Raw genomic sequence first — 14283 nt, forward strand, 5'->3', positions numbered from 1 at the left:
GCTCGGTTATATTTAACCTCTTAATTGATTCAATGACAGGATGCCTGTGGCGCCACCTGTAGATTACCTCATAACAAGCCGCACAAGCATATTAGTTACACGTGGTCCATTTATAGGTTGCAGATAAGTGTGCACGCATTGCAGCATGTAGCATCAAATACAATAGCCTACTTAGTTAACTTGGTCACACAAAGAGCTGGAAATAGCACTCTTGGTGCTCAGGCATCATGTGCTGTGGCTGGATGAAAGACAATGCAACGTTCAAAGTAAATGAGCTTTATAATCATGGAAATGTTCGGTTTAAAACACTTTGTCTTACAGATCAGGATAAAAAAATAAAAATAAAACAAAGCCAATTTTTTTTTTTGTGGAAAGAGCAAAGTCAGCAGATCTGACGATAATAAAGTTTGGTGCCCTGTTGCAGTAAAAATGTCGCTGGTGGAATCTTCAGATGAAAACAGTTTTTTTCCTTTTTTGCAAAGTACCTGAAGAATTTCTAAAATTCCGGGAGCACCATTTAAATATTATTTGCATAACATAAAAACCCACCAATATCCTAACTTTTTTTTTTCTTTTAAATACATGATTTTTTGTCTTGTCTTCCCAAAACGACGACTAAGTCTTGGTTGTTGTCCTTGCTCTTGTGACGATACAATCTCAGTATTTGCTGTATTATGTGAGGAAAAACTCACATGAAGAAGTGTACAAATTTAAAAATGCCTTAAAAGTAAACAAAAAAAGTGTCTCTAAGGCATGAGTTATTAAATCTTCAAACTGGTAGGATCATGTACAAACAACCTGAGTATACACAATAATTTTGTCAACATAATTCACAATCTTTAGAAAACTGTCCGCAAATTTGTGAAGAACTGAAGTCTTTACAGAAATCCTTTACATGCCTCAGTAGCGTCGCCATCTGTTATCTTGGTAGCCGCGACTGCTACCCCTGTCGTCGTATGGTCTGTTGCCGCCTCTGTTGTCGTGGTGACGGTTGCCACTCCTGTCATTCTGGTGGTGGTAGCCATCCCTGTGGCCATGCTGCTGGTGACGGCCTGAACCCGACTCGTCCCCGTAGCGCTGGTTTCGGCCGCCGCCACCCATCTGGGACGGATGATGCCGATAGGGGGTGCTGTCGTGTTGCCTTGAGCCGCCTCCACCTGAATGTCCACCAGCAGACAGCGGCTGCAGAGGCTTGGAGAAACCGCCATTTAACTGCTCAAGCTGCTGCATGTTGACCCACATGGCGTTGTTCTGGATAAAGGAAGATATAACAGGTCGCGAGTTTCATTTGATCATTTAGGTCAAAAAGGTAGTTAATTACTTCAATGTACACATTTGTTGCAGTAACAAATTGACATCTGATTAAATAACTTCATAAATGTTACCATAGCATTTTTCTGCAGGTTATCGGGGGATGAGTAGGACCTGTGCATTTGGGGTTGAGGAGTGTAGGGTGGGGAACTGAACTGAGCTGGAGTCCTGGAGGAGAAAAGAGAAACACTGTCAAATATTTACTTATCAAGTAAAAGTGTAAAAATGTTCAAATCAATATTTTTGAATTATTTTTTGATTTATATTTAAAAAAAAATATATATATATATATAGCCACAGCACAAACACAAATGTAGAGAGCAATATAACTGGAAGGGGACAAGGTAATCACTAGAAGGGGGTTGAACACTACCGATGGAAAACTGGTTCACGTAGGATTCATAATCCTTATCTTTTAAGATTTTGATTGAATTTAGAATCATCAAAAGTCTACTCTGCAGTGCTGAAAAGAAAGAACTGAGAGGACAGTGTACAGCATGAACATGAAAGAGTCAATATTTGGGTGCACTTTAGTTTTAGTGACTGAATGTTTTAAATGAGCATGCATTTTGTGAATACTTCTTATCCAGTCACTGACGATCTAATGTTAGTAGTTTGTGAAGTCGACAGCTGAACAACAAATGTTGCCCATATGGGTTTTTATTCACAATGGCTCTGCCTGGTGCTACAGCAGAAATACCACAACATTACTACAGGACTCATACGTCAACAAAGCCCTATCAGGTGTGAAAACACTCTGGATAATAGTCATATTTGAGTCACATTCATTATTGTTGTGAAAACATCAAGTAGTCAGGTGTTATACTTCAATGAGAGGTGTGGAGTTCCATGATCTAGAAACACGAAAACAGTAAGCCAACTCTGACAGACACAATTATACGATGAAGATTAATTTTAGAGGTAAAATTCTAAATAATAATAGCGCAAATAAGGAACATTACTTAGTTTATCATGACAGATCAGGAGGCACTGAAATCTACTGATCCACACTCCTGTCTGGTAAATGGCTAAGCTAAGCTAATGTTAGCCTCAAGTGCTAGAATGTTTACCGTTGCTTGACAACACCATCACTATCGTAATAATATTAATAATAATAATGATAATAACAATAATGCATTGGTTTTATAAAGCGCTTTCTCATTAGGCTCAGAGCGCTAACAACTGAATACATCATTCATCCGCTCACAGTCACACCCTGATGGCGGTAAACTACCAAACTAGTCACAGCTGCCCTGGGGCAGGTTGACAGAAACACCAGTCCTGTAGACTCACTTCTCTACTTTGGCTGTTGTGAAACAACTGATGTAATCATCCAGATTTTAAATCCTATATTTTAAAGTTTCTGAGGGGGTCCAGATGTTTAAGAGTGGATCGGACAACCCACAATATGAGTCAACTCTTGCTAACAAATCAAATCCAGACTGTTTTCTTCCATCAGGAAGGAGGAGGTTTTAAATCTGTTATCTGAATGACATAAGATGGCAACAATAACAGTTTTTTCATCTGCTTTTTTCCTTTTGGTACAGCAGTTTGATAGAAATTAATCGCCACAAAATGGAAGCCTCGCAGCCAAAACATATATACATGAAATTGTACTAACACTGTCTAATTTACAGCTGAGACCAACACTTTTCCAGAAACAGGCAGTGCTGCATAAAATCTGGCATGAAACATGGAAAGGATTGCACATGGTCTTCTGTGTGTATAAATACAGAGCTATCCAATCCCATTTAATGGCACATGTTTTGGCATAGGTCTAATTTTAGCTCATAGTGGGCCGGCCAAGAGCCTGAAAAGTCTACATGTATAAGTGATACTTGATAATAAAGATGACTCTTTGGTAACACACACCCAGAAAGTCTGGTACCAATCACAAACACATGGTAGCACCACACCACCAAATTATTAACTACTGACAAACTAGCTTACCGCAAGAGTGCATATTCTATTATGTGCAACAACAGCTTATTACCACAATAAAATACTGACACACTATTTGACTCTGGAAAGTCTTGTAGGTCTATACAAAGACGTAAAAATCCATGTTCAGCTGGAAAGGATATTAGTTTTAAGTTGTATCAGGATAAGACAACCAGCGCTGTGGAAATGTGGTTACCATAGCAGCTTTAACAAAGAGGTTTATGACACCTGGAGATGCTTTAGGCCAGTGAAACACTAATTTTGTCAGACAACTGAATACAACTGCGTAACTACTGTCAGTTGCATTTCTTTAGAATTAAAGTTGAGATAAAAGAGCGAAAACTGTGATGACTAGATGAAAAAGCAACAGGCATCTGCCATCATTCGGAGGTAGGGACGTGTTTTCTCATGCACAACCAAGTATTGTGGAATATGAGTTGATGACTAGAATATGAGTCAAGATTAGCCGTAGAGGCTAGCAGACACCGTTTCATTGTCTTTGCAACACATACAATTTGTTTGTTCATTGTACACTTTCATGTACATTGTTGCACCAGCCATAATATCAATCTTCTCTGCTCTCTAAACACCATACACACCACAACAACACCAAGAAGTGCACATCATGACAGCTCCTCAACACTGAAGCCAAAGCATGTGGAGCTCCCCTTGGTGGCTGACTGCAGTATAGGTCATAAGCTCCACTTCCTCCATGTCAGTGGACGGGACTTGGGTGAAACTAAAATAAAAGTACACGTCAAATCCATTTATTTATTTTTTTTTCAAGATTTTAGGAAGTTACTATACTGCTGATTTATGTTCAAGTTCCATTTTTCTGAAAAGTTTTGTTTTAGTTTAGTTTAGTCGTCAGTTGCCACTGACAAACACACCCTGAAGTGGTCCTATTGGAATGAGAGAGTAGGGGGAAAAAAAGAGAGAAGTGCAGTGTATGATCGAACATTTCGTGTAATTTGTATAGGTAGAGCACAGCACAATATTATTCAAACACAAACAACAGTGAGTCTAGCAGACGTGTGTGTGGGTCATCAATAATGCCGCACTACTCTCAAACAGTACTGCATCAATGATTGAACCAGTATGCAGAAAACTGAGGTACAGTTACACCACTACTATCCAATTTAAGCTTTAGTGCTGGAGCCATTATCTGTTTTAATGCTACTGATGCTTCCTGACCAGCCATGTGAAAGACATTCTTACCTGTGGCCATGGGGATTTGGGGTATTTGCAGGACTTGAATTCTGTGAGTTCCCTGGACTGCTGCCATGACTGCTGCCTGTGGTGGGAGAAAAGCAGAGTTTATCAGCAAAACAGAAAACAATGCACTTTAAATTGGTAAATAAGCAGCACGTACCTAATGCAAAGCACGTACAACAAACTTACATACACTCACAAGTTCATTGGGTACACTGGTGAAAAGGAATGCATTCTAACAGAAAAGTCCTAAAGATGAAAACACTAAATCATCAACTTCAGGAAGGTTATGATATTTAGCATTTGTCAAATAATTGACTTTGTTTACATTTATTCAACAGTACATTTCTGCTGTTCACTAGTCTATATTATCTTAGTACCAGTCACATCGTGAGGATATTAGCCATAATGTCTAGAACTGTGAGTTATGTCAGTTAACAATCTAAGGGTTTTAAGTATTGCTCCAATGTATCCCCTCAATACAGCTAATTAAGTAATTGCATTAAAATACTGTATGTAATTGGCTTATTCACATTTAATCACTGAGCAAATATGGGAAATATCACCTGTTATGACACTAGTTTCAAAGAAAAAAATATTATTTTCCAATTCAACAGTCGCAGACATAATACACAACAGAACCTAAAATAATGTAACATAAACCAGCTGAAAACTTCCATAAACATTTCCATGTCTCCTTCAATCCATCACTATGAATGTCATTGTTATGTCTACAAAGCCCTCCAATCACATTAATAAAACACATTTATTCCTTAAGAAGCCAGCAAAACATTTCTAAGAGATATCAAAACAAACTTAAGATACAGGACAAGGAAATCCAGTTAGTTGAGGTAGAAGGTAATTATTCCTTTGATGGAAATTATGGGCATGTAAGGTAATTCATTTATTTCTGTTAATCATGACACAGATAATTGTAGCTTGTTGGGTGAGATGAATACTAAACTGTTTGTATTTATCCAGAGACGTTTGATACGTCGCGTTGTCAATACACGTTTGTCAACTTTCTGGGTTTCACTTGATTTCAAATCGAAACAAAGAGTCAGTAAGTCGGACGAGCACCTGAATAAATAACAGAATCGAAACTACGGAGAAGCTGGCATGTTTATTGTGAAGCAAACTAAATATTTGTTCATACAGGTAATAAACTTAACAACCATGTAAAATCAACACGAACACAAACATACATTTCCAAGAAACCAGTTCTTCCAACCAGACAGTTGGGTTTGTGAGTAGAACATATGCTAATACTTTAGGTTCGTAAACAGTGGATTCGTATGAGCAAGCGTCTTGAGGTGAGAGCCCATTCATCTAAAATCTCTCGGTAGAATAAAAGGTTCGCGAGACCAGCTATCAAACTGTTAACTGTTCAAAACAAAGTTTGCTCACCCGATCTGAACTGCACATGGATAGATCTCCCATACAGCGACATCCCGTTGAGCAGTTGCATGGCGTAAGGCACGGACACTTCATGTTTGTATACGGCAAAACCAAACGTTTTCTGTTTCCCATCACCGTCTTTCGGAATTTTAGTTCGGATGAGAGGTCCTGCCTGTGAGAACAATCAGTTACTTGTAAGATCTACTTAGCAACTAGCGTTAAAGCTAACGACAGCTAGCTAGCTGTTGTAATGAAAGAAAAAAAAAAACGTCTGTACACAACAAACATTAACTTTACGACACGTGTAAAGAAGACAGGTTAATTTCCAACTTGGTACTTCTCAAATTAACATTTCGCTTTAACTCTAGAGAGCTTTAGTATATCAGCATTAGCGTTGGCTAGCGGTTACACTAGCATTAGCAACAACAGCACCTGTAAAAACAGCTCGAACAGAAGCTCCTCCGTCACCCGTGTGTCTAAATTCCTTATGAAGAGCGTTCGGTCAGTTTCGTCCTCTATTCCCATTGTTTCTGAGCAAATGACGGTACACCCTCGTACAAATTTGTATGCTAGCACCTAGCGTAAAAAGCTTTTTGCAACATATAACCGGAAGGCCCAATATGCCGTAAAGTGAAATGCCGTTATGCTTGAGTTTCCGTCGTGGTGAACAGCGGTTGTTTTACGTCGCATAAACATACTTCTGTGCTGAAAATATCAGGCCCATGTCGCTGTAACATTTTGATGGACTTTCCTTATGAATATTATGCAACGCAGTTGTTCTCAACAGCTTGGAGGAGCTGATGTATTGATGTTTTTACAGTCTTCAGTCATTAATGTGACTTATTAACATCCAGATCCTGGTGTACATCTTATTTCAGTAACAGCAGCAAGTCACCTGTCATTTTATATATTAATCCAACAACGAGGAGAGTCAACACAGTGACTGTCTCTGTCCTGCTCTATGGACTGGTTGAGGAGGTTGTTTTTACCTTGGGACATAAGACTCCCTGTGACGAATTGGACATTATAGTTTATTATTATTATTATTATTATTATTATTATTATTATTATTATTATTATTATTATTAGTAGTAGTAGTAGTAGTAATAGTAGTATTATTATTACATTCAGTGTTATGAAGCTATTGGACACTGAATTTCCCTCAGGATAAATAAAGTATCTATCTAATCTAATCTAAATATATCAGCTGCTGCGTAAGCTTCAAAAATAACATGAACAGTGGCTGAGTTCTATTCAACTCTCCCAGTTATTTCCACCACTGTCTTTCCAGGTGTGACATACCAAACTATGTTCCATGAAATTATTAAAATAAATACTCTCCACTCAAACCATAGTGTAGACTGAAATGTTTTAATGCATTTTTATTTTATTTAATATGCCATTTTAATAGGCACTGTTTTGCACTGACATGCTCTTTTTGAGAGGCCTATTACGATTTTTAACCTATTTTCATTACAATGTTAATCTTGGCCTTCTTTTTTGACTTCCTGGCTGTAACACACATACGACGATTCATTTCTTCTTCTTCTTCTTCTTTTTTTTTTATACAGTGGCTCAGTGTGATTGGGTAAGTGGCTCAAGTGACTGGAACCAAGTGCTTCTTATGCTGGTGACGGGATTGAGTGTTGAGGTCAAGTGAGGTGCACAAGAGGCTTTGCTTCCATACTAATCAGATGGGCCTTAGTGCCTGTCCTCCATATTAATTAGATCAATTTGAACTGTAATGATTTTCTCCTTCATGCCTGGGAAGCATCCTCACAGATTCTGCCATGGCTACACTTAAGTGGGAGAAAAAGGGATGGCACATCAGCCCCAATTTTAAACCTGTCATTTACTTTTCCTATTTAACAATGTTGGAGTGTACCACATGTTACAGCCATAATACACACACTGGAATATGTATGATACATGTATTCCATGCAAGGCGGAGTTTCCATCCTTGAAATTACTCATGTGACACTAAACACTGCAATTTAACACCAAATTCTCGGGTGTGGGATCCGTGCTGTTGTGCGTAGCTGTTAACACTTGATGTATTGGATGTAAAGGCGCACTCCCACCAAATGCTTATGATTTATGGTGCTGCAAGGCTGCAACGGAAGCAGTAAAAAAAGAAAAAAAAAGAAAAACGAAACCATAAAATCACACCTGTGCAGCATACTATTTGATGACTAAAGCTCTTGAATCTATTTTAGGTTCCTACATTGCCATTACCCCATACATCTCCCTGATGTTTTTCCTCCCCCATTCTTTTACAACGGTTGGAATGAATTCAGAAGAGCACTATGAAAGTGTGCCACAGTACAAAGTATACAGTGTGGAAATGAGGGAAAGGGCTAATGAAGGAGAAGACAGAACAGGCACACCCACTAAATCTGTAAAAACTGAATTACTACCTGGAGACACAGATTTGTTCTTCAGAAATAATTAAATTGATCTTATTAAACCGAATTAGGTACGACTGAAATAATCTATTAAAAGTCTTAACAACCATTTCATCATTCTAAATACTGTACACCAAGCTTTTTCCTGAACAGAAATGTCTGAAAAGTAACAGTAGGTGGCAGCATTGATCCAACGATACAGGCCACACCAGAGTGGCATTAAATAAGGGACTTTCTGTGGGCATGTGAGATGGTTTCCATACGAAAAAAAAAAAAGAAGAAAGAAAAGCTGAGAAGTTTTTATATGTCGAGAAAGGAATTGGACTCCATTGTCACAGGAATATCCTCTTTTCATATTTCTACTTTAGCCTGCAGCCCACTCTGAGGTTTCTCCTAACATTAAAAACTTCTAAACGGCCTGTTAGAGGGGTGATACTGATACACCAAACTATTTTTATTGGACGCTATTTTTATTTTTCAATTTAAGAGGAGAGTTGCTGAATGAATTCAGCGGCGTGAGCCTTAATCTTTCAGGCTGCATACTACATTTACGTGTGGTCTCAATGGAAATCTTTAGAAATGTGTTTGGGTACCCATGATGCCTTTGCAGTTGTTAATGCAAACATCAGAAGATTCAATAGGTGGCATGTCAGTTTGTACAAGTGATTAGGTGTCCAGCTGTTGAAAGCATCCCAGGCTGGATTGTACTGTAGCTGATCAGTGGTTGTTAGCATGTGAATATTTTTCTTCTTTTAAATTCTGTCCATTTGTCTGTTCAAATCTTACGTACTGCTTTACTGTTATATGTCTTTATCTGAGAAATGTAACACATTTTAATTTACCAGGAAACAAATGGTGATAAAGAAAGAGGACACAGAACATTTTCAGCAATTCTTTTGGTTGCAAGTAAATATGAAACCATTGAATTTAGCTCAAGTCGCTCACTCACCAACATTACCATGAGGCCGGCGTATTCTGTTTACATGACTGGGTTCTTGGAGCCCTGTATGTGAGACATTGTTTTAATTAACAGAGGAAGAAAAACAACACGACAAAACGGGAGCAGCGCTCAAGGGCAAGACGGTAACCAGTGAGAATTCGCTAAGGGCAGAAGTGACAGGGCTGGACACCAGAAATAGGCCAGCACCAGCCACCCTCGGTCTGGTCAGATATGGATGAAGTCATGTGGCCGTTCAGCGACACAAGGCCACAGACACACACACGCTTCCAGCTATGACCTCTGACCTGGAGGGTTTGGTGGGACAATCAAGTGATTGAGTGGCGACTAGACACACCCTTCTTCAACAGCCATTTTTCTTTTAGGCCCCAATGTATACACAGCATGCCCACCCCTCCGCCGCCCTTTCCTCCTCTTCATTAATATTCATAATTCATGTGGAATGAAGTGATTCGGGATCATTAAACGCACATGAATATTTGTCGGATGAAAGTTTAATTAAGCCATCCCTCTTTGGCGGTGTGATGTCACGGAGCAGCTTCCCGTTCGATGCGCCCGGCGCACCGAATTAATGGCCTGTGCCTTTTTAAGTGCTGCTCAGTGGTTATTCGGGAACGGCCTCCACCCAAACACATAATCTTATTTTGCAACTCCTGATATTTGATAGAACCAATTGATTGGGACGGTCTTTGAGTGGTTCCTATAGTTCCAGTGGCAGCGTGTGGATCAATCATACTTAATTCAGTAGAGCAGAAGAAACGCTTTTGTGGTGGATGTCATTTATTATTTAGGACTGCGGACTAAACATACTGTATAGGCAGGCTTTTAGTTGAGTAAGCGGTGTATACATACTGCATACAGTATAACTATCCATTGTATGCTTACAGGTATACAATATGGATCCAATCTGTTTCTGTTATGTCTGCATACCACTGAATTGGACTGGGAGAATCAGGAAGATGTGCAACCACACACACAAAAGGCTGCAGTACAAAAAGAAAGATAGTACTCACTTTCAGCCACACAGGTTAAGCATTTATCACCATTTTCTGAATAATAATCATTTTCAGCTATTCAATTTTCAGAGGTTTATTTGAAATACTAAGTGTGTGACTTTAGGGAAATGTCCTGTCCTCACATTGAAAGACATATCTCTTAAAGTGACTCTCTCTCTCTCTCTCTCTCTCTCTCACTCACTCACGCACACATGCAGACAAGAGTTCCTCACTGGCAGCACGCCACCCCATTTCAGCACCCTCCTAAATCAAACGGATTCGAAAATCTTCTAAGAGGTGTCCGATCGGCTTTGTTTCTCCGCGGCCTCCTTTCGCCACATGCTTGTTATCGCAATATCGCCGCTGCGCGTTGCAGCTTCCCCTGACATGTAGCGCCATCGTTTTCATTTCTGTGACCACCCTTTCGTGTTCTGTCTCCGTCTCTCAAACAAACACACACACACACACACACACACACACATATTAAGGGAGAGATCCATCCTGTTGCTACAGTGCTGCAGTGCTGAGTAGCAGCATCAGAGAGAGGGGGGGAGGGGGTGGGGGAGAGGGAGAGAGAGATGTCTGGCATCGACCCCACACCACAAAAAAGGACTGCAGAAGGACATCCAAAACCCTTTTTCTTTTTCCATCTCTCAGCTCAAACTGCACCCTCTTATAGCTTCCCCTAGGGACGGCGGCTGATGGCTAATATTAACTTACAGTATTTTATTAAAAGTATAGAAAGGAGCAACTCTGCAATAGGGAAAACAAAAAGAGCATTTCTTTTGCATCCACTAATCGCTCTTCCCATCACCCCGCAACGCTCTAACTGTTCCAAGAAGTGAGGTGTCAGCAGATAGCTAGGCTCACCGTGATGCCTTGCCTGTTGAGGAGCAGAATAATGCCCGTTTGCCAAAGGTGCTATATGGGACATGTTTTATAGCTGGGGAATGGAGGGGAAATGACTGTTCTGGAGGAGTAATTAAGAAATGGATCTCTATAGTATAAAGTTCATCCCATCACAAATCTCTATCCTCTCTGGATATTCCATCCCCAACTCTTCTCTTCTTCCCTCTCTGCTGCTGCTACTGCTTTTTAAAGCCTCAAACACCTTCAGAGAAGATAATGAGCTCTGTCAAAAAGAGACTGCCCCCCCCCCTGCCCCCTTCCCCCCTTTCCAAAAGTAAGCTTTTGCCTTTTCTTCACTTCATTATAATCAACAGCGGAGTGTCCCATATTCCTGCTGCAGAGCAGAACATGCCCTCAGAGACAGTCAATATTGCAGCTTATAACCTATAACTCTGAGCTCAAACCCCGAAGATGAAAGTTTTCCCTTTGAAGATTCTCATCACTATGGTAATCAGCTGATCAGAGGATGTTATGCCAGCTCCCTGTGATGCAAATATTTGCTTTACATGCAAAAAGCTCCAGATTAGGACCCTTTCTGCAATTTGCACTTGGGCTCATGCTTGCTATCCCGTCAATGATGTAACTGCACTGAGGAAATGACACTCATTGGATTGAGAAAAAAGATCCCTGCATCAGCCAGACCCCCGCATATGAAGAAACGAAGAAATGATACTGGGATGGATGTAGTCGATAAAAGAATGTCTCCATTTAGACAAGAAAACACAGCTGTTCTCAAGCTGGAGAAATAGTATGAGAAAGTAATTCCTTTGAAGCAATATGGTCATCATTCTTCCATGTGTACTGTGGGTTAAAAAAATAAATAAACCTTATAAACTGCACATGCTTGGCACACAGTTAAGAGGTTGTTAAACGACCCAAGCCTTCTGTATAGTCAATGGTGCAAATGAAACACAACTTCATTTAGTCTTGTCATTTTGTGGTGAAGTTGTCTGGGTGCTTATGCAGATCTTTTTTTTTTTTTTTTTAATGTAATGCTCAGGGTGTAAATGAATTGCTTGCCAAAGCAGCGTGGACTACTTGAATGAAATGCTAGTCTTATGTCTTATGTTGGCATAAAACAGCAGGGCTAACCTTCAAATTCACAGTAAGCTCTCCGGAGACCTCGGAGTTGTTGTTTTTTTCCTTTTCACCCCGAGCCCAGGCCCTTTATTGTCACTGTCAGGGTAAAGCACATTACTTCAAACCAATGCAGGAGCTGCTCTAGGGTGCACTGTGTTCCTCGCCGCAAAATAATAGAAAGAAAACTTCAAGAGGAGTTTGACAGATCCGGCAAGATGTGCTCACGTCACATCCATTGAAGGCTGTTCGAGGGGTTTGCCTTGTGTCATTGTCACAAGTAATAATGCATGGATCCTCCATCCCTGGCTTCCGGGTTCCTCTCTTCAAAAACGTACAGCATTTGCCTTGACACTCAGCTAATTTATTTATGATGTCAGGGAACTGTAGCCCTGAACCGTAGTTCTGCTGCAGAACAATCTCATAAACGGATCTTGCGCTCTGCTGTACGAGTGAATATACATAAATATCTATCCTACTGTCGATAATGTTCGTGGCTGTAATGATCCATTTTGAATTTCCTTTCAGATTTTTATGATGTCTGTGGACCTGCAGGCGAACCGCTGGGCACCTCCCCCAGGACCCGCAGGAAGAAGACAAATGTCACAGAAACAGAGAGAGAGCATGATCATCCTCTTTTAAAACAGTCTATAGGTAATTTGTGAATTTGCTTGATTGTAGATATCATAGCCACAATAGCCCATACAACTTTAGGTTATTAATTAGTGAAATTCAGTAATTTTATTCACTTGAAAAAAGCCCCTCATATATTGTCTGTTTTATCTGAATCAGCCATGTTCTTTTTTCTCCACATTTGAATCTTCCACCATTGGTTTTTCTGCACGCCTGGAAGGGGAAGCTCTATTCCGCTGGTCAAAGTCTAGAATTTCACCTTTGGATGCCACTACTGTATATCCTGCACACTCTCTCTTTTGAATCTTAAGAAATGTCTTCACTCTGAAGGACTTTACTTTTGTGCACATCACATACCAAGAAACATTCCAAGTGCTGTCCAGTCACTGTAGCATCAACTTAACTGCTTGTGATTAGGGGATTTTTTTACACACTGCATGTATTTGAATGCACTAAGAAATGCATTGTGTAAGAAATGAGTTTTCATTTAGACTACAGTGAATTTGGGCATAGACCCGAGGTTTTAGTATTGTGTTTTATAATGATGTTACCGTACTTCAGTGAATTCAAAATCTTCCTGGTGTACATCATTACTGCACAGCATGTCACTCCGATATTGGTTTTCAGTCTTTACAGCTCACACGTTTGCAAGCTACGATTCACTTTGCCAGTTGATTCCAGTCCCTCAGCAGTAACATCATTTTGTTATTAGTCCTCTGTGTAACAATCTGAATTATAATAAAAGCATGAAAAGCTGGATTTCTAATCAAATGCAACACTTGTCATCCATGTGAAATTGGTGTCTGAAAGAAGCATTTTGGCAAATGTGCAGTCTAGATAAAAATTATTATTTCACTGATCAAACGGTGTTGGATTAAAGTGAGCAGCGTTGCTACACGTGCACCGTGACGCGCTGTGCGATGGGACATTCCTCTGACATTATACACCTCCCGCTTTCCACTTCCCCCTGACCACGCTGACACATGCAACAATGCATCAGTTGGCCACCCCATAGATTAAAGGAAAGAACCAGGGATCTTCCAAAAATAGTATCAACACTCGCACCAGCTGCTTCATGCTCCACCCAGGGACATCATATTCCATCAATCTTTCAACCATTTATTGACGGGTTGTCCACATAAATTTGTCTGACGGGCGTCGGAGCTCTATGAAATATTAATTTTATATTCTCTGTCTGCTCTTCATAGATTCGGGTGCAAGTCCTGTCCCTCTGGCAACAAAAAAGCAAAGGTCCTTACATTAACTTGTGGATAATGTTGATGGAATACCGAACAGTGGGGGCTGTATTGATGGCACTGGCTCACATCCCGTACATGCACAGGGCAGCTTGGGGAGAAATGACAAGAAAGTAACATTGTAATATGGACAACAGGGTGACCTAGTTATTAGAGAGACTAAATTATTCACTCATACATTCATCCTT

General features: G+C 40.0%; 1 protein-coding gene and 1 long non-coding RNA gene across 3 annotated transcripts; one reads left to right on the top strand and one right to left on the bottom strand.

The window, feature by feature from the left end:
• Positions 1-260: 260 nt before the first annotated feature.
• On the bottom strand, positions 261-6508 carry rbm7 (RNA binding motif protein 7). Its single transcript, XM_047595125.1, has 5 exons — positions 6295-6508; positions 5872-6034; positions 4471-4546; positions 1386-1479; positions 261-1251 (listed from the first exon to the last, which is right to left on the bottom strand). Exons 1-5 carry the CDS (start codon positions 6385-6387, stop codon positions 901-903), a joined length of 777 nt encoding a protein of 258 aa, XP_047451081.1. The 5' UTR covers positions 6388-6508; the 3' UTR covers positions 261-900.
• On the top strand, positions 5678-13615 carry LOC125014086. 2 transcript variants are annotated; one of them, XR_007113432.1, is made up of 4 exons: positions 5690-5777; positions 7434-7450; positions 12735-12860; positions 13060-13615. It is a non-coding gene; the product is annotated as an uncharacterized LOC125014086 (long non-coding RNA). The 2 variants fall into 2 exon arrangements; XR_007113433.1 differs by lacking the exon at positions 7434-7450 and having other exon boundaries at positions 5678-5777.
• The last annotated feature ends 668 nt before the right edge of the window (positions 13616-14283 follow it).

The sequence above is a fragment of the Mugil cephalus genome, chromosome 9, assembly GCF_022458985.1.
Source record: "Mugil cephalus isolate CIBA_MC_2020 chromosome 9, CIBA_Mcephalus_1.1, whole genome shotgun sequence".
In the NCBI taxonomy this organism is placed as follows: Eukaryota; Metazoa; Chordata; class Actinopteri; order Mugiliformes; family Mugilidae; genus Mugil; species Mugil cephalus.